The 21,480-nt window shown below is 39.7% G+C and overlaps 1 protein-coding gene across 2 annotated transcripts in view; it reads left to right on the top strand.

Annotated features, from left to right (window-relative positions):
• Nucleotides 1–15,064, top strand: part of LOC133416759 (acid-sensing ion channel 1A-like) — a 62,206-nt gene extending 47,142 nt beyond the window's left edge. The window contains exons 3-10 of one of the 2 annotated variants that reach the window (XM_061703956.1): nt 1,611–1,761; nt 1,870–1,997; nt 3,242–3,392; nt 5,309–5,365; nt 5,496–5,649; nt 10,242–10,333; nt 10,449–10,528; nt 13,313–15,064. In XM_061703956.1, coding sequence (XP_061559940.1) covers nt 1,611–1,761; nt 1,870–1,997; nt 3,242–3,392; nt 5,309–5,365; nt 5,496–5,649; nt 10,242–10,333; nt 10,449–10,528; nt 13,313–13,429 — 930 coding nt within the window. In that variant the 3' untranslated portion in view covers nt 13,430–15,064. Of the gene's footprint in view, nt 1–1,610; nt 1,762–1,869; nt 1,998–3,241; nt 3,393–5,308; nt 5,366–5,495; nt 5,650–10,182; nt 10,334–10,448; nt 10,529–13,312 lie in introns of those variants that run through there. The other variant, XM_061704040.1, reaches the window with a different exon arrangement.
• Nucleotides 15,065–21,480: the final 6,416 nt, after the last annotated feature.

Raw genomic sequence — 21,480 nt, 5'->3', positions numbered from 1 at the left:
TTCCATAAACACAACAGCACTAATGGATTGAATGTACCCTGCTGTTGACAGACCTTGTTAAATGGATGGGAAAGGGCAAGTATTTGTGATTCAGGGATTCTTTTAAAATCTAATGTGCATCTGCAGTCAGAATTGTAAATTCATGTGCTTTAATGATGATGCTCTGTTGCGTGCTTTTAAAGCACTCAAACAGCAAAACTGGTTGTGAGGGACAGCTTTATTGATCATAGCTCTCTGATGGCTTGTGTCTGTAAAATAAGAACTGAATATTGTGGGGGGGGGGGGGGTAGAAAAGTACCTGAAGTATAACAAATTAGAATTAAAGTGAAGTTCATCTTTAACTCTTTATAATCACTGATGAATAGATGAATAGGAATAGAATGATCTATTCATCTGTGATGTCAATCTTTAACACTTCCATCATACAATATGCCTGACATGACTTTGTGATCTATTCATTCATCTTAACAACTACTTGCAGTATGTAAGATATACAGACTGTGTAAAATGCAGTACATGATGGATGCTTTTTCCACACATACCATCTCTGTCACACCATACACCATTACACAAGACATGACGCACACTCCTCATAACCAATCATGATGCTGCTGAACATCACGCACCTGTCATGGCCATTCAATTACATTTATGCGTGACTGACTTATGCTAAAGTCACAGTGTTTTAGGGATTGTTGTTCATAATGCAAACCAGGATCACTATATAGTTCCGCAAATACTGTACTGTATGTGAGCCATTATCAGACGATCAAAGGAAGCCAGCGTCAAAGATTAAATTCATCGTCTACAGGCTGTGATGTAAAACAGTCAAATCAATGAGCAAGTGTTTTTCTGTTATTTGTGCTTTACACCTCAAATTGATTTAATTGTAAAGCATACTGAATTAGAAAAATGTTGAAAATGTTCATTCTCAGTGGAGTTGAGTGCCTTAGGGCTCCGTGCAGCTTTCTACTACTTTCACTCTGACTGTACAGTCTCTTTCACTTTACATCGTTGCCCTCATGCGTTCACACCTTGGATGCTTTATATAATCTTGCAAAGGCTCCAATGTCAGGTTAACCCCCCCCCCCCCCCCCCCCCCCCCCAAAAAAGGTCAAAACAGGCACATTGTAGTCAACCGGTATACACCAATATTATCTATAATTATAGTCATACCCTACACACCTCTGCTGATATCGCACATAGCCGCTAACATTTGTTAATTTGTAGCTTTTCCTAGACATTAAGGCAGCAATTTTTCTGGCTGGTAAACTTGGTCACCATAGTAACATGAGGTTCCTTACAATTGCAATGAAGTGCATGTAGGTAAAAGGAATGTTTAATCACCAGCCTGCAGGTCTTCATAAACCACACTGACATGAGTTTTCCTCCCAAATGCAAGAGTAAAAATCTTCCTTTATTTTCTCCTCTTCTCTTGTCTCCATGGTTTTCCACTATATACGGCTCCTATTCTCTTCTGCATGTTCAGCCGCAAAGGGAGAAAAACACTGACCCCCAGTGGAAAAGGACTATTAAGAAGAGGTTTTTTTTAGCTCACTGTAACCAATTGATGGTTTACAGGAAAGCAATCTCTCTGGTCTATCTCTCAGGTCTTCACTCGTTATGGCAAATGTTATACCTTTAATGCCAGGGGTAATGATCGCCCTCCCCTCATAACCACCAAGGGCGGAATGGGTAACGGACTGGAGCTCATGTTGGACATCCAGCAGGATGAATACCTGCCTGTCTGGGGAGAAACCGGTGAGTTAGAACACTATTCACTTATTGAAAGGATCACACACCGGCATTGTGGACAGGTGTGTCTGGTGCTGGGTTGCACTGACACTGACATTATTCATCACTATTCAGATGAGACATCATTTGAAGCCGGGGTCAAAGTGCAGATCCACAGTCAAGATGAACCTTCTTTCATCGATCAGCTCGGTTTCGGAGTGGCTCCTGGATTCCAAACTTTTGTCTCTTGTCAGGAACAGAGGGTAACAACTTTTTATGGTTAATGTCTTGACTTTTTTCTCTTGTGTTCTTTCAGGTTATAATTGAGCAAAAGCATTCGAACACAAGATGCGACATAATATTGCAACTCATTGCTTGCAATAACTGCATCAAGCCTGTGACCCATTGACATTATTATATTGCATTGTTCTTTTGCAATGCTTTCATTGGCTTCCACCACAACCTCTTTCAGTTGTTGTTTGTTTTGAGGTGTTAATCACTTCAGTCTCCTCTAAATGCATGCTCTATAAGGTTTAAGTCTGGAGACTCACTTGACCAGTCTAAAACCTTCCACTTCTTGCTCCTGGTGAAGTCAATTGTTTTAGCAGTGTGAGCTTTGAGTCATTATCTAGCTGCATGATTCTTTGCTTTCTTTAAATTGGTAGACAAAATGTTTGTGAATACTTCTTTATTCATTTTTCTGCTGCCACCATGTTGTTCAATGAAAATTTGTGATCCTGTTCCAAAAGAAAGAAAGAAAAAGACAAAGCTATTACATCACGTACACCCGCTTTTACATACACAGAGCTGGGACATTCATTGCTATTCATTGTTTGAATAACAAATCTAATAGGAAACACTTGAGTAAACAATTACACTTGTCAGTCACGTTCCAATAGTTTTGCATTAAAAAGTTTAAAGAAAAGATTCTGTCTTCTAAGTTGTGTACATCCAGCTGCAATCTCTTGTCTCATATTTCTTTTCATTGAACCTACATGTGGTGGCATGGTGGGTGAGTGGTTAGAGTGTCTGTTTCACGGTTTTGAGGTCAGGGGTTCAATCCCCGGTCCCGCCTGTGTGGAGTTTGCATGTTCTCCTATTGCCTGGGTGGGTTTTCTCCGGGCACTCCGGTTTTCTCCCACATCCCAAAGACATGCGTGGTAGGTTAATTGACGACTCTAAATTGCCCGTAGGTGTGAATGTGAGTGCGAATGGTTGTTTGTTTATATGTGCCCTGCGATTGGCTGGCAACCAGTTCAGGGTGTACCCCGCCTCTTGCCCGATGATAGCTGGGATAGGCTCCACCTCTCCCATGACCCTTGTGAGGATAAGCGGCTCAGAAAATGGATGGATGAACCTATATGTTTTCAGTTGATAGAAAAAAATAAAGGCCTCACTTTTCCAATACTTTTGAGAGTTTACACAATTTTTTAAATAAATATTCTCCTCTTAATTTGGTTTCTAAAATACCTTGCATACAAAAATAAAGTGTTGTGTAATGTTGCAGCTGATATATCTTCCACCACCTTGGGGTGACTGCAAGGTGACACCCATGGATTCAGACTTCTTTGATACTTACAGCATTACAGCCTGTCGTATTGACTGTGAAACACGCTACCTAGTGGACAACTGCAACTGCCGCATGGTGCACATGCCAGGTAAGAAATCATCCATAAATTTTCTGTGCACCTGAAATCAAAAGTATGTGAATCTTTTTGAATTACCTGGATTTCTGCATAAATTGGTCATAAAAAATTAAATCTGATCATTCATCCAAGTAAAAACAGCAGACAGTAATCTTAAAATAATACTACACAAAAAGTATGTTTTTGTGTTTTTATTGGCCACACCATGTAAATATTCCCAATCCAGGGTGGAAAAAAAGTATGTGAACCCCAAGGCTAATGGTTTCTCCAAGAGCTAATCAGAGTCAGGAGTCAGCCTAATGTCCAATCAATATGATGAGATTTGAGGTGTTGGTTAAAGCTGTCTGCCTTGTATACAGTTAAGAATTGTTAACTTGTATGATGTTTCACAGCGCTACTACAGTGGTACCTTGAGATACAAGTTTAATTCATTCCATGACCATGCTCTTGTCTCAAAACATATTTCCCTATTAAAATGAAAGGAAATGCAATTAATTGTTGTGTTCAACATAAAATTGTTTCCGTTCCATCCATCCATTTTCTGAACCCCTCATCCTCAGTCCACCTCCCCCCCCCCCCAAAAAAAAAACACAATCCAAAAAAAAAAATGTTCAATAAATAAAGTAGCAAGACATTGTGAAATACACACACTGGTTTCATTTGCGTGTTTATGCCTTAAAATGCACCGGCACTCTCTCTCTTTCTTCACACAGTTCCCCGCCCTCTCATGTTCCTCGAGCAGGAACACTTTGTGTCTCTCATTAGCAGTTACAATCCATCCATCCATCCATCCATCCATTTTCAACACCGCTTATCCTGGTTAGGGTCACGGGACGCTGGAGCCTATCCCAGCTGACTTCGGGCGAAAGGCGGACTACACCCTGAACTGGTCGCCAGTCAGTCACAGGGCACATATAGACACGGACAACCATTCGCACTCACATTCACACCTTCACTGAGTGGGAACTGAACCCACGCTGCCTGCACCAAAGTCAGGCGAGTGTACCACTACACCATCAGTGGCGTTACAATCCAATAACTTTTGTTTTACAAGTCTTGTGTACAAACACACAGTAACAACATTTGCACTCACTTGACATTCATTTGCACCCAACATGACATTCAGTTCTTTAATAATGTTACGCGTGCTGATCTGCTTTTGAGTAAATCCTCCAACTCAATGTCTCACTCAATGTGTTCTGCGGATGGAAGCTCTGTAACAACACAACACATAAAAAAAAACCCCACAGTTTATCAAGAAATTTTGCAGTAGAACGTAAGCCCATCCGTCGGCCAATCAAATCAATTTAATCAACCAATAGCTTAAACAGAAGAAAATACACCTTCTATATTGGCCCAGCCAGAGCGCTGACCTCGATCTGATTGAGATGCTGTAGCATGACCTCAAGAGAGCGATCACACCAGACATCCCAAGAATATTGCTGAACTGAAAGTTTTGTGCAGAGCAAGGTCCAAAATTTCTCATTAGTGTTGTGTACGTCTGATCTACAACTAAAAGAAACATTGGGTAGAGGTTATGCCAAAGTAGGCGCAACCAGTTAAGAAAATTCAAGGTTCGCATATGTTTTCCATCCTGCACTGTGAAAGTTTACGTTGTGTTCAATAATATGGAAACATAAAATTGTTTGTGTGGTAGTAGTTTAAGGAGAGTATTTTTGTCAATTTGTGTCACATTGGACAGGAGTCTTCAATGGACCTATTGTACATTTATTTGGATTGTAGAACCCACAGTTCCCGCAGTAAGCCTGTCAAGAACAAGTAAATCCACTAACTTGTAAACAAAAATGGTAACGATATATCACTGCGCTCCTAAGCCATGTTAATAAATATATAGTACATTTACTGAAAGCCCTTCCAAGACCAATGAGGACGTCACATGCATTTTTCTTAATGTGATTTGGTTGCAGGCGATGCACCCTACTGCACTCCGGAGCTCTACAAAGAATGTGCTGATCCCGCTCTTGGTAAGAAAGAGGCTTTTGTTCAACTCTGGTCTCGACCTATACAAAGGGAAATACCACATTACTGTAATTTATATCACAACATTACCTAGTCTTTAAGTCTTTAATTAATCTTTTTTTTCTTCCCCTCCAGATTTCCTGGTGCAGAGAGACAATGATTTCTGTCTATGTGAAACACCATGCAACATGACCAGATACAGCAAAGAACTGTCCTTTGTAAAAATCCCCAGCAAGGCCTCTGCTAAATATCTTGCAAAGAAATACAACAAATCTGAGCAGTACATTAAGTAAGTACCAGCAATAAATTTAATGATTTAGTTTGTCTCAATTGAAAACTGTGAATGTGGTCATCCAGGTTAAAGGGGTAATACCAGGGCTGGCCCGCACAGAGGGCAGGGTTAAGAGATGCGAAGGCGGCTGCAGCCTCAAGGGGGCGCCAAACATTGTGTGAAAATAACAAATATATTAAAAATATTTTATTTATTTTGCAGGGGGTAAATTCACCTTCAATATATTTATATTAAAATGATATGAGAATGAAAAAAAATATTAAAAAATAATAAAAGAAGAGGCGCAAAGTGAACTATGTACAGTACTTTGAAATCAGCTTAACTCGAGACTCTCTCTCCCATTTTCCCCACAATGTGCAGAGTGATGCATTCAAATCCCCTCGGGGTTAACAGCGCTAAGCAGAACACTTCTTGCTCTCACAACCTCCTCCACAGCAACACACAACAATAAACACACATAACTGTAGAAAAGGCTACAAAGTCCCTTACCCTTTAAGGAAATGTGTTAATATTCATAATTTACATTCCTTAAACCTTTGCTAATTGTGTACATATTTATACAGTGGAACCTTGATAGAACAGACTAGGGGGGTCATCCGATATAGCAGATTGTCCGTTACATTGAAGCTTTTTTTTCCTTTTTTTTGAGGCCATATGCACCCATATTACTGTACAGTACAAAATTATCGGTTTGTACGTTTTTTTTTTTTTTTTTGTGGCCTAAAACGCACAGCACAATACAAAGTTATTGTAAATAAATGCATTTAAAAAAGCTTGAATATGTTTGAAAGTTTCCCATTTTATCCAAACTTACCACACCGGTTTGCTTGGTAATGGTGACATTGTTGACGTACAGTACTCATCATAGGCGAGTCGATTTCATGAGCCCCGAGAAATTAGTGTGCTTCCTAGTTCAAAATCAGATGCCAAAGGTGAACGGCTTGACAAAAAACTGTTACAGTACCAAAAACAGCATGTTCCAGACTCCGACTTCTGTTTTGTATTACTCAGAGCCATGCTGCTCTCTCTCTCTCTCACTTTATGCACAATAGATAGATGACACAGATCACATGGCCGCCATGTCAATGCCCCACATTCAGCATGGGCGCCATATAGGCACAGGAGGCACGTCTTTTGGAATTGGATCTAGTATACCTGCCTTCTGGTATTGCGGGCAATTCTGGAACTAACAGACTATCAACGGCATTTTATGTGACAAAAGGAAACTCAGTCCCGACGGTCCGTTTTATCCGATATCTGTTATATCAGGGTCCGTTTTATCGAGTGATTTATAGACCAGTAGCATAATTTTAAAATCTATTTTATAGCTGACTGGGAGCCAGTGTAGAGACTTTAGAATTGGAGTATTATGCTCTGACCTCTTTGTTCTGGTCAGAACCAGAGCTGCAGCATTCTGAAAGAGCTGTAGTTGTTTATTGCTCTTTTGGGCGAGTCCAGTCAGAAGACCATTACAATAGTCAAGTCTACTTGAGATAAAACCACGGATGAGCTTCTCCTTGTCTGCTTGACACATGCCAGCCTACACTCTGGATATGTTATTCAGCTGGTAGAAGGCAGTTTTAGTAATTGATTTGATATTAGTGTTGAAAGTCAGGTCGGAATCGATCAGCACACCAAGGTTTCAGACTTGGTCTTTGGTTTTTTAAGAGAGTGGGTCCAAGTATTTACTAACAACAATCCTCTTTTCTTTATTGCCAAAAACAATTATCTCAGTTTTGTTGTGGTTTAATTGAAGAAAATCTTGGCTCATCCAGTTATGTATCTGTTTTAGACAGTGACACAACACCTCAATTGAACTGTAGTCATCTGGAAACACTGCATCTGGAGACACTGCCCTCCACGAGCCGCCTCTACCGCTCCCCCTTGAAGAGATGATCCACCAAATTATTTAATCATATTGTAACAGGAGCACTCTAGTGCTGTACAAGTGAGAGTTCATCTCAAGTCGAAAGTTGTGGGTGAAAGAACATCACACGGAGAGAGAAATCCCCATTAGAATATATCCCTCCGCCAATACATTCCAGTTGTCCCAAAAATTAAATAATGAAATAGGTCGACTACAAAATACAGATATCAATACAAAAATAAATCTGACATCCTTCCCTCTCTTCAAATTAAATGTCCACATTTCAAATTAAAACATATTACAGTAAATATATATATATATATATATATATATATATATATATATATATATATATATATATATCAGAATCAGAATCAGAATCAGAATCAGAATCATCTTTATTTGCCAAGTATGTCCAAAACACACAAGGAATTTGTCTCCGGTAGTTGGAGCCGCTCTAGTACAACAGACAGTCAATTTACAGAACACTTTGGGGACATCAAGACATTGACAAAAAACAATTGTGCAAAAAGATGCAGAGTCCTCTAGCACTTAGAGCAGTTCGAACGACTAATATTGCAATAGTCCGGTGCAATGACCATTGTGCAAAGGGCGGTGAGACTTCAAGGAGTGTATGCGGTTTAAAGTGACGAGTAGTGCGATCATCTGGGACAATGTTGGTTGTGCAAATGTTACAGATACTCCTCAATCAGTGTGCAAATGGAGCAGATGCTACTCTGGCATGAGTGGCCAGTATATGCAAATAGTGCAGCATGGCGAGACAACTACAGTGAGTGCACGAGTAATAAATAATTGGCCCCACAGAAATGTGACAACGAACTCAAGTCAAAAAATTGCCAGCTTGTTGTAATGGAATTATAGGTTAGGTGTTTAAGAAGTTGATCGCAAGAGGGAAGAAGCTGTTGGAATGTCTACTAGTTCTAGTTTGCGTTGATCGGTAGCGCCTACCTGAGGGAAGGAGCTGGAAGAGCCGGTGACCGGGGTGCAGACGGTCCGAGAGAATTTTGCACGCCCTTGTCTTAGTTCTGGCAGCGTGCAAGTCCTCAATGGTGGGTAGGGGGGTACCGACAATCCTTTCAGCAGTTTTGATTGTCCGTTGCAGTCGGAGTTTGTCCTTTTTTGTAGCAGCACCAAACCAGACTGTGATGGAAGAACACAGGACTGATTCGATGACCGCTGTGTAGAACTGTCTCAGCAGCTCCGATGGCAGGCCGTGCTTTCTCAGAAGCCGCAGGAAGTACATCCTCTGCTGGGCTGATTGGTATATATATATATATAATATATATATATATATACACACACGCACACACACACACACACACACGTATATATACAAATTGCAAACTGCCATAGTCCTTGGAAACGTGAAGAAAAGGCCTTCATCCTGCAGTAGATAAAAAATGGCTGCTGATGATGATGATATACTGTATTTATATAGTACACAATATAGACATGAAGAGGAAATTATTGTATTGAAGGAAAAACAGAAAGGAGAAAATCCAAACATCTGTCCCAGTGCCTTCATTGTGGTCCCATCTCAGAGTCAGCCTCAAGTGTTTTTTGGCCAATATAGACAGGAATGGAGACAGCTCACTTACCGTGGACTAGTGACAAAGCCAAATATCTTCGTTACAATGTTAAAGGGAAATAATAACATGTAAATACACAAATTATTTTACGTTAAACTAAAAACTTAAAACAACAGTGACAGCCACATTTGTTGCAGAGAAAATTGAAAAATGAATACATTTAAGGCTGGAGCTTAACGGCACAGAAATTACAAATTTGTGTATTATGTTTCTTTCATACTACTTACACTCATTTACAATAACACAATTTCTCTTGTTATTTTTGTATATAGTTCTCAACATCCTAAATCATTAAAATGCAGATGTCATGACACTTAAAGCACCTCATTCGTCGAGACAAATCAAAGTAATGAAACTTCTTGATGAACTGTCAAACTACTGAATGCAAAATAAAATGAGACAAAAGGTAAATGTTGCTTGGTCATTGAGTAAACTCCAGGAAAAATCTGTTGCTGAATAATTCTCTTTCAAGTGGGGAAGCTGCACATATTTGCAATAAGTTGACAACTTCTAACATGGAAAACATAGACATAATTGATTCAAATGTAAAGAAATGCCCAATTAGTATTATTAGAAATGACAATAGCAAATACTCCCTCCTCTGACTGATTGGTATAGTGTTTGCTCTCTGTTGGGGTAGGGGCAAATTTATTGATGTGACCCCAGATAACTTTGGAAACACCTCAAAATGGACCAAACTGTCCAGAACACAGGGAAGAAAAAAAAAAGAGGGAAAATGGGAGAAAGTTTGGTGGGGGGGGGAGGAGTGGGTGGCTCACATTTCCCGCTATATTAATTGTCTGTTTTTATCTCTGTGAAACACTTTGGGTTGCATTTTTATGTATGAAAAGTGCTATATAAATAAAACGGGCACCCGTTGTAGAGTTGCTAATTTGCATAAGACAGGACCACGCCTCAAAAGAAGCTAAATTCAGGGTGACTAGAAAGATTGGGGTAAGAGTCTGCTATAATTCAGGATCCTTGGGGTATTTTAGGTACCGATAAGTGTGTCACAAACATGCTATAAAGATACCTTGGAACTGTTTTTTTCAGTGGTGAAAGAAATTGCACCATTTCCTTTCTATGATGAATATGAACTCTAAACTCTGCAGGGAAAACCTCCTGGTTTTGGACATCTTTTTTGAGGCTCTCAACTATGAAACTATTGAACAGAAGAAGGCATATGAAGTGGCTGGACTATTAGGTACAATATTATTGGAATCATCAATAACTGGACATAGAGAATTTGTGCTTCCTTTTCATTTTGATCATTTTAATTTACTGTAATTATCCTGCCTGCCTTGATTTGAATATTCCAGGTGATATTGGTGGACAAATGGGACTTTTTATTGGTGCGAGCATACTCACCATTCTGGAGCTATTTGACTATCTCTATGAGGTGAGTCAACTTGAAAAAGTACTTTAGTTATAGAAAGTCTACACACCCGTGTTCAAATGCCAGGTTTTAATGAAATAAATAATAAGACCAACATAAAGCATTTCGGCAGACGACTGGTTAGAGTGTCTGCCTCACAGCTCTGAGGACCGAGGTTCAATCTCCGGCCCCGCCTGTGTGGAGTTTGCAGGTTCATCCCGTGCCTGTGTGGGTTTTCTCCGGGCACTGCGGTTTCCTCCCACATCCCAAAAACATGCATGGTAGGTTAATTGACAGCTCTAACTTGCCAGTAGGTGTGAATGTGAGTGCGAATGGTTGTTTGTTTATATGTGCCCTGCGATTACCCTGCCTCCTGCCAGATGATAGCTGGGATAGGCTCCAGCACGCCCTCGACCCGAGTGAGGAGAAGCGGCTCAGAAAATGGATAGGATGGTTAAAGCATTTCAAAAGTGTTTCAACCATTAATGTGACCTATAACTTGTACAACTCAATAAAAAAAAGAAATATTTTCAACAGGGGAAGCCAAAAAAAAAAACGTGTTTGCACAAGTGTGCACACCTTTTAACTGGGGCTGTGGCTTTAAGAATTGACCACTCACATTCAAATTCATATTAAATAGGAGTCAGCACACACCTGCTACAATTTAAAGTGCCTCTGATTAACCCAAATAAAGTTCAGCTGTTGTAGTGTGCTTTTCCTGACATTTTTGTAGTCGCATCACAACACAAGCCATCATCCACATAGAGCTTTTACATCATTAGAGGGATCTCATTGTTGTGTTCAAAGTATCAGTCAGGAGATGGGTACAAAAGAATTCCCAAGGCATTAAATATACCATGGAAAACAGTGATGACATTAATCATCAAGAGGAGAAAATATAATAACAAATAGACTGCAACAACATCAAACTCCCAAAACTCCCATTTATTTCAACAAGTCTTAAACGCCATAAATGCTTCAAGAACCCAATAATCGCATCCACTTTCACGGTTTGGTGGCAAAGTTTAGAATCGACAGGATCTTAATTAGGTCCCAGTATGCTCTCCCCAATCTGTCATAATCCAGATTTAGAAATTAATAATATTCATTTTAGCACATGGGAACAACATGAAATTGATCACTTACTACAACTATTTAACAATAATGGTTTTAGGACACGTCATGAACTGATCCAAGAATTACAAATAACAGGCGTAAACCTTCTTCAATACAATAAATTAAAAGCAGCAATTAAAAAAAAGAATACCAACACTCCAGAGCACCTGCAACTGCCGGAGTTTGTCAAGCAAATAATTAAGCTTCTCCCGCAAAGTAAAAGAAATCTCTCAAAAGTTTATAAATTACTTTCATGAACGAAATCAATGCACTTACCAATCACCAAATGGGAAGAAGACCTTTCCATGTCCGCTGACCGTAGCTACTGGATACAGATTTGTAATAATACGTTTAGAATGACAAAAAACACAAATCTACATCTTATACAATATAAAGTGCTCCATAGAACACACTTTACTCAGTACACTATGCATAAAATGGGCTTCTCTCCATCTAATATATGCCACAATGCACCAAAAATACCCCAGACACCTATTGTCATGCTAAATGGGAATGTACACCAATTCAATGCTTTTGGTCTTTGGTTACGCAAAAACTCTCTTATATTTTGAATTTTCAGGATTCCACTTTCTGTTTGACGAACAGGACAAAAAAAAAAAGTGGAGAAAATATGGAACAACAGTGACATTACCAAGAACTGGATGTCCTTCCAAAATTGATGAAAAGACGAGGGAGAAATTGGTCAGGGAGGCTGCCAAGAGGCCAACTATAACATTGCAGGAGCTGCAGGGATTTCTGGCGGGTCTGGCTATTCAGTACATGTGACAAGAATCTCCCTTCTTCTTCTACTGTATGTCAGGACTATGGAGTAGGGTGGGAAGACAGAAGCCTTATCTTACAAAAAATAAAAAATAAATCCAAGCCCTGGCGGCACGGTGGCCGACTGGTTAGAGCGTCAGTCTCACAGTTCTGAGGACCCGGGTTCAATCCCCGGCCCCGCCTGTGTGGAGTTTGCATGTTCTCCCCATGCCTGCGTGGGTTTTCTCCAGGCTCTCCGGTTTCCTCCCACATCCCAAAAACATGCATTAATTGGAGACCCTAAATTGCCCGTAGGCATGACTGTGAGTGCGAATGGTTGTTTGTTTCTATGTGCCCTGCGATTGGCTGGCAACCAGTTCAGGGTGTACCCCGCTTCCTGCCCGATGACAGCTGGGATAGGCTCCAGCACGCCCGCGACCCTAGTGAGGAAAAGCGGCTCAGAAAATGGATGGATGGATGGAAATCCAAGCCTGGCTACATTTTGCAAAAACTGTGAAAATGTGTTATGGACCGATGAAACCAAGGTTGATCTTGTTGGCCATAATTTCATGGGCCCAACAACATGAATGGTAAGTTAATTGAAAACTTTAAATTTCCCGCAGTTGTGAATGTGAGTGTGAATTGTTGTTTGTTTCTATGTGCCCTGCAAATGGCTGGTGACCAGTTCAGGGTGTATCCCCGCCTCTCGCCCAGATTCAGCTGGGATAGGCTCCAGCTTGCCCCCTATCCAATTGAGTCGTAGAAGTTACAGGTCACATTAATGGTGAATTTATTCTGAAATGGTTTATTTTTGGTGTCAGTTTCCCAAAAAGTTGGCATTTGAACAGGGGTAAGCAAACTTTTTATATCCACGGTACTTATGTTAATCCTGTTTTCTTTATAGTCATTGACCATTCTGTTTTATCTTTTCAGGTGATAAAGTACAAGCTGTGTCGCTGCTCTGATAAAAAGCACAAACACAATAACAATGATCAGGGTACTGTACTGAGCCTTGATGATGTCAAGTGTCACGTCAGTAACTTTCATTAGTTGCCCAGAATCTCAGAGAGTCTCCACGGACTTTGTTCAGTGCTATAAGCCAACAGGTAAAGTGTCTCAACTGTGTCTGAACTTTGACGGAAGTCAAGAAAAAGACACTCAGATGGCAGGACTGCAGTGACTGTGCCGTGTGGCAATTTCTCATAAGGCTCTTTGACACATACAGCAGCAACAAAGATCATAAAACATAGGCATGAACAAAACTGAAATTCCGATGTGTTCGGTTTGTCTGCATAAAAAGATGTTGGTTTTTCGGAAATGTAAAAAAAATATTATCAATGGTTTTTACATCATATATTTGATGACTTGCATGTAAGTTTTATCGACTTTTTAACAACTTCCCATTTTTATTTTCATGCCATCCAAGACCAGATTTGGACAGTCTTTCCCATGTTGAGACTCCTGAAAACATATTGACATTATACAGTATTCTACCTCATTGTGCAAGGAGATAGCAAGTACAAGTAACTGAGGTGAGGAAAACAGACACAATTTCAAGTATTGTATTGAAATGGAAAGAATGGGCAGAGGAAAATCCAACATTGGCATCATCAAGATTTGTAGTGCAGCAATTGTAAATATTCGCAGGGGTACTTCAGAGTATGAAAATGCTCTAATGCTATTGCTGAAACCTATGGTTTACATGTAATGGCACTTCAAATATCTGTGGTAAATGGGAATAAATGCCAAGAACCACTACTAATACAATATTTGCTGTTTAATTTTCCTTATTAGTCGCTGTTTAGAACAAGTGACAACTTTGACTGCAGATGTTGTTTGTCTATCTTTTGAGAACTGATGTCTTTACATGACAATAAATTGTTGAATGTCTCATCATCTAGGGCTCAAGTCGCATGTAGCACTGTGCTGCCGTCTAAAATGCCATTTATCAATGAACATTTAACCTGCAGATGAGGTTGTATACTGATAGCATCTATGTATGTTTATGGTTGTGCAATGCTAGTGCCAAAGGCTGACGCTGATATCGGAAGAGTTGTTTCCAGCAGTGCCTGTTTGAAAGTTTGTCTCTTGCAACTTTCTGTGATATACTATTTATACTGTTTGTTTTCTGTCATTCCTATTGAGCTCAATGTTAAGGTCCAACAACAATACCATCAGCTGACATTAAAACAAAAATAAAAAACATGTAACTACTGCTGTTATTACAAATAATAACCGCAATATTTTATCATAGTCTAAATTGTATACTGTACTAGACTTGCTATGCGTCGCTGTTTTCTGTCTGATGGCATCAGTAAAGAATATGAATATTAAGCTTTACTTTTTAGTTTTGTGGCTACGGTCAGAGCTTCTTATTGTATCAAGTAACTACCCAGATATATTGTCTTTTGCAGTGTCTGCTGCATGAAATCCGAAACATTGTCGCTCTACGAAGAAAAGCATTAATCTCCCCAACAAAATGTATTCTATAAAATGTATTTTTGCGTCTTTCACACAATTTTGTTTGCTTAAAATACTGTACATAACTCACACAACTTGGAGATAATACTATTATTGGACAGGGTGAGGTTTTCTTTGTCAGGGCTTTCCTTTTGTTTTTAGGATGACATTCTGTTGTGTTTATACACATAAATTATGGAATTGAAGGAAATGTTTCATTAAAGTTCAAGTTCTAGCGTTACCTTTTGTTCAATCCAATGCTTTCTGTGTCATCATTTCTTATGTAGAACTTTGGTTGCACTTCCTGCTTAGCTTCCTCCCATCCTTCACAGAGTTTTACTCAATTCAAAAAAATGCTGGGAGAGGCTCCAGGGAGAATATTTGTTTTTCTGGAGTTTAATAGTTTAATAGAAGTCCCTTTCTAAACATTTACACCAACTCAAAGCTCCCGACAGTTGCTGCCCTCGAATAGCGCCACAATGTCAATGAGCAGTCTGCCACACAAATGAAATTACTGTATGCATATCAGAATGAATGCAAATCATTTGTGTTGCCCAAATATTTACCTTTCATGTTTCATGCAGACTGCTGAATCTGTACTTAACAGTTCCTTCACGAGTCTCTGGTCCCTTGTTCAAGTCTTACACAACAAGGTCCTCTTTTATCAGAGTCCTGCAACACTGATGTTTGGATCTTGTGACTTTTAATGTGCTGGTTGTTTTAAGTTTAAGTGATAGTAAACACAAAAGACATAACTGTGACGCACTTTATCTGATAATATAAGATTAATATTATGATCTTTGTCTGTTCTAAAAACTAAATTAAATTGATAAACTAATGACACAATGTAATGAAATTGACTCAATAGCCATTGTTTCATGTTATTTATTTTGTAAGCATAATATTATGACTATAATACTGTAATCAATGCAGTATTTAAACATAGTCACTGACCGCAGTACAAACCCCAGCTCCAATTAAGTTGCGACGGTCTGTAAATTAATAAATAATAAAAAGAGAATACGATGATTTGCAAATCCTTGTCAACCTATATTCAACTGAATACACCACAAAGACAAGCTATTTATTTAATGTTCAAAGTGATAAATGTTTTTCTTTTTTTTTTTTTTTTTTTAGAAATTCACTCATTTTGAATTTGATATCTGTAACAACTTCCACAAAATCTGGGACGGGCATGTTTACCACTGTGTTACATTACCTTTCCTTTTAACAACACTAAATAGCGTTTGGGAACCGAGGACACAAATTGTTGAAGCTTTCTAGGTGGAATTATTTCCTATTCTTGCTTGATTTACAACTTCAGTTACTCAACAGTCCGGGGTCTCCGCTTTGTGCTTCATAATCTACCACACATTTTAAATGAGAGACAGGTCTGGACTGCCGGCAGGCTAGTCTACTACTCGCACTCTTTTACAACGAAGCCACGCTGTTGTAACACATGCAGAATGCGGCTTGGCATGGTCTTGCTGAAAGGAGCAGGGACGTCCCTGAAAAAGACGTTGCTTGGATGGCACCATATGTTGCTCCAAAACCTGTGTGTACCTTTCAGCATTAATGGTGCCTTCATAGATGTGCAAGTTAGCCATGCCATGGGCACTAACACAGCCCCATACCATCACAGATGTTGGCTTTTGAACTTTATGCTGATAACAATCCAGATGGTCCTTTTCCTCTTTGGCTCGGAAGACGCGACGTAAATGATTCCCCAAAATAATTTGAAATGTGGACCCGTCAGACCACAGCACACTTTTCCACTTTGCATCAGTCCCTTTCAGATGAGCTTGAGACCAGAGAAACCGGTGGTGTTTCTGGCTGTTGTTGATAGACTTTCACTTTGTAGATATAGCGACCAACTGTGTTAACTGACTGGTTTTAAGTGTTCCTGAGCCCACTTATTCATTAAATGGGTTTCAACTTTGTAAACAGCATGCTTTGAATGTAATATTGGAAGTAATCTGAAACATCTCTATTGCATGCACACAAAAATAATGCATATTCTGAAATCTGATTTCACGAGCAGAAATGTGCTGTTCCAGAAAATTTCTTAACAGAAGAGAATGGTATGATAAATTCATCAAATGGGTGGGAAAACTCTAATTTAAAACCTTTATGTTAAATTTTTAACGATTCACTGCTGTCTCGATGACCCTGAATGGCTGTTTGCTTGTGTAGTGATCAACCTTCGCAAATAGTTAAGATAAAGAAGAAGAATAAACTTCCAAAGGTTTATTTTAGAGCGTCTGCCTCACGGTTCTGAGGACCGGGGTTCAATCCCCGGCCCGGCCTGTGTGGAGTTTGCATGTTCTACCCGTGCCTGCGTGGGTTTTCCCCATGTACTCCGGTTTCCTCCCACATCCCAAAAACATGCATGGTAGGTTAATTGACAACTCTAAATTGCCTGTGGGTGTGAATGTGAGTGCGAATGGTTGTTTGTTTGTATATGCCCTGCGATTGGCTGGCAACCAGTTCAGGGTGTACCCCGCCTCCTGCCCGATGATAGGGACAGGCTCCAGCACGCCTGCGACCCTAGTGAGGAGAAGCGGCTCAGAAAATGGATGGATGGATGGAACATTTATTTTGGCGGGGCTTTTTAGTATAATTTTCATCCCAACAGCTTTAGTGCCTTGGCAGCCTTGTTAAATCAACCGCTAATTCTATTGCACCTCAGGTATGCCAAGGGAGAGAAAATGTAAATAACCTCTAGAAAGTCAAACAACTTGTGAAAGCAAGCATAGATGTCTGTTAAAGTAAAACTAGCAATAACTGACTGCAGTGACGAGTAAAAGGAATGCAATGTGTTTCCGCCAGTGGTTTAGTACACATGTAAAATGCTCGATTTTGTGATAGTGTTCCCTCGCTCACCTATTGTGGATACAGTGCATTGCAAGGTTTTTTTTTCATATTCATATTGCGCATAATTCACCATATCACAAGATTTTGAGTGTATGCTGTATTATTTGTGTGAAAATAAAGGCTTCCTAGTCTAGAACATTAAAAAATACATTTATTTTAAAAAAATAATTAAAACACATTAGCGGCACGGTGGGCGACTACTTAGAGCGTCTGCCTCACAGTTCTGAGGACCGGGGTTCAATCGCCGGCCCCGCCTGTGTGGAGTTTGCATGTTCTCCCCGTGCTTGCGTGGGTTTTCTCCGGGCACTCTGGTTTCCTCCCACATCCCAAAAACATGCATGAATTGGAGACTCTAAATTGCCCGTAGGCATGACTGTGAGTGCGAATGGTTGTTTGTTTGTATGTGCCCTGCGATTGGCTGGTCACCATTTCAGGGTGTACCCCGCCTCTTGCCCGATGATAGCTGGGATAGGCTCCAGCACGCCCGCGACCCTAGTGTGGAGAAGCGGCTCAGAAATGGATGGATAAAACACATTACAAGGACTTAAATGTACAGAGTGTACAGTACTACTGTGCATGACTATGTTTAAGAGTTTAAAAGCTGTTTAATAGTACAGAAAGTTCATAAGAGTATGGTAGGTAATACTGTAAATATTATTAAAAAATAAATGGTCAATAGCAGATTCCACCTATTGCGGGGGTGGTCTTGAGCCTAACCCCAGTGATAAACGAGAGATTACTGTTTCAAGTAAATATAAAATGTCTAGACACCCCTGTTCAAAGGCCAGGTTTTTCCATCATTTATGTCACCTATAACCTACAAAAACTCATTGGATAAATTGTACTTGTCAAGGTAGTTTTAAAACTGCATACTTGTATTTTTACTCAAGTATTTATTTTAAGTAGAAAGGATACTTTTACTCTGTTACAATGATCTGAATGCCACTCCATACTTTCATCTATCAGTTATTGCTTATTTATTATTTATTGTTTATTTATTGTATTTATTTATTTCGTGCGCGATCTGTCTGTCTCGACTACGCCTTCGACCTCCGTTTTGGGCGCTGTTTGCGCAGATCCGATTTAAACGCTAGTGACGTTAAAGTCTAGTTCACCAATCAAACGACACAAGGAAGTCACATGACCTCAAACAACGTCTTCTATTGGGCTTCCCGGACATATGTATTAACTTTAGATAAGCCAGCCTGGCTAATTAACGTGCCTACGTGGCGACCATGTTTGGAAGGAAGTCGTGACCATTGAAGGCAACGGCGCGCTACTCGTCTTTACATTTAGACGAAAAAAATCAACAGCTTTCATGTATTGTAATATTTGTCTGGCACTGTCTGCCCAAACGTGGATATTTCAGCCTACTTCTAACTTGAGAAAACACCTTGCAGTAAAATGCAGATGTTTTGTTATTGTTTTAGCTGTGCATATTAGCCTACATTAGCCCTATTTTATCACAGGTAACTGTAAAACATGCATCTCTTGGGGTACGTGCTAATCTCACTCACACTGTACACGCACACACACACAAAAACACACACAGCAATATCAGAATTTGCACATTCACATTTTGATATTTTTATTGTATTGATGTTCATGCTCTGATTAAACAAAATATGAAGTTACTCAACATTTATTAAGTCCTTGAGTATTTTTTTCATTGTTTACTTTTACTCTTAATTAATTTTTGGGAGGACTGGTTTTTACTTGAGTCACATTGTCGACAAGTAACCGTACTCTTACTTGAGTACAATATTTGGCTGGTCTACCCACCTCTGGTGGATGCACATGAAGGCACAACCACGTACATTATGGGACGTGGCCGTTCATAATTAACCGATCACGTTCTAAATCATGTTAAATGTGTGTGATCATTACACCCGCCAGGTTAGCAGGCAGGATAGCAGCCACTCCAAAACACTGACTTTGTCATCCTTAAGCCACTTTGTAAACTGTTTGGCAGTATGATTCTGGTCGTTATACAAGCCCAATTCCAATGAAGTTGGGACGTTGTGTTAAACATAAATACAAACAGAATACAATGATTTGCAAATCATGTTCAACTTATATTTAATTGAATACAAAACAAAGAAAAGATTTTTAATGTTCAAACTGATAAAAATCTATTGTTTTTAGCAAATAATCATTAACTTAGAATTTTATGGCTGGAACACGTTCCAAAAAAGCTGGGACAGGGTCATGTTTACTACTGTTTTACATCACCTTTTCTTTTAACAACATTCAATAAACGTTTGGGAACTGAGGACACTAATTGTTGAAGCTTTGTAGGTGGAATTATTTCCCATTGTTGCTTGATGTACAGCTTCAGCTGTTCAACAGTCCGGGGTCTCCGTTGTCATATTTTACGCTTCATAATGCGCAACACATTTTCAACGGGAGACAGGTCTGGACTGCAGGCAGGCCAGTCTAGTACCCGCACTCTTTTACTACGAAGCCACGCTGTTGTAATACGTGCAGAATGTGGTTTGGCATTGTCTTGCTGAAATAAGCAGAGGTGTCCATGAAAAAGACGTTGCTTGGATGGCAGCATATGTTTCTCCAAAACCTAGATGTACCTTTCAGCATTAATGGTGCCTTCACAGATGTGTAAGTTACCCATACCATTGGCACTAACACAGCCCCATACCATCACAGATGCTGGCTTTTGAACTTTGCGTCCATAACAGTCTGGATGGTTCTTTTCCTCTTTGGCCCGGAGAACACGACGTCCACAATTTCACCCCAAAATTTGAAATGTGGACTCGTTGGACCACAGAACACTTTTTATCAGTCCATCTTCGATGAGCTCGGGCCCAGAGAAACCGGCGGAGTTTCTGGGTGTTTTTGATAAATGGCTTTTGCTTTGTATAGTAGAGTTTCAAGTTGCACTTATGGATGTAGCGCCGAACTGTATTTACTGACATTGGTTTTCTGAAGTGTTCCTGAGCCCATGTGGTGATATCCTTTACACACTGATGTTGGTTTTTGATGCAGTGCCGCCTGAGGGATTGAAGGTCACGGGCATTCAATGTTGGTTTTCGGCCTTACCGCTTAAACGCAGTGATTTCTCCAGATTCTCTGAATTTTTTTATGATATTATGAACCGTAGATGATTAAATCCCTAAATTCCTTGCAATTCCTCACCCCTTCTTTGCTTGTGAATGACTAAGCAATTCAGGGAAGCTCCTTGTATACTCAATCATGGCACCCACCTGTTCCCAATTAGCCCGTTCACCTGTGGGATGTTCCAAACAGGTGTTTGATGAGCATTCCTCAACTTTCTCAGTCTTTTTTACCACCTGTCCCAGCTTTTTTGGAACATGTTACAGCCATAAAATTCTAAGTTAATGATTATTTGCTAAAAACAATAAAGTTTATCAGTTTGAACATTAAATATCTTGTCTTTGTAGTGTATTCAATTAAATATAGGTTGAACATGAGTTGCAAATCATTGTATTCTGTTTTTATTTATGTTTAACACAATGTCCCAACTTCATTGGAATTGGGGTTGTACATTTGTAAAACCCAATTGCACCCGAGCTTTAACTTCCTGGCTAATGTCTTCAGAGGTTGCTTCAGTATTTCCACATAATGTTCTTTCCTCATGATTCTTTGAAGTGCACCACTCCCTCTTGCAGCGTATTGTGGGAGATGTGTGACTTCATGCCAGGGCCAAAGTGCACCATCGGGCCCTGTTTTAGCCACGCCCCCCAAAAAAATGATGTTGAAAAATATAGCTCCACAACGGAGTACTACAT

This window comes from Phycodurus eques, chromosome 1 (genome assembly GCF_024500275.1).
Source record: "Phycodurus eques isolate BA_2022a chromosome 1, UOR_Pequ_1.1, whole genome shotgun sequence".
NCBI lineage: Eukaryota > Metazoa > Chordata > Actinopteri > Syngnathiformes > Syngnathidae > Phycodurus > Phycodurus eques.
The sequence above is the reverse complement of the archived record's forward strand: the minus strand, read 5'-3'. Positions and strand labels throughout refer to the sequence as shown.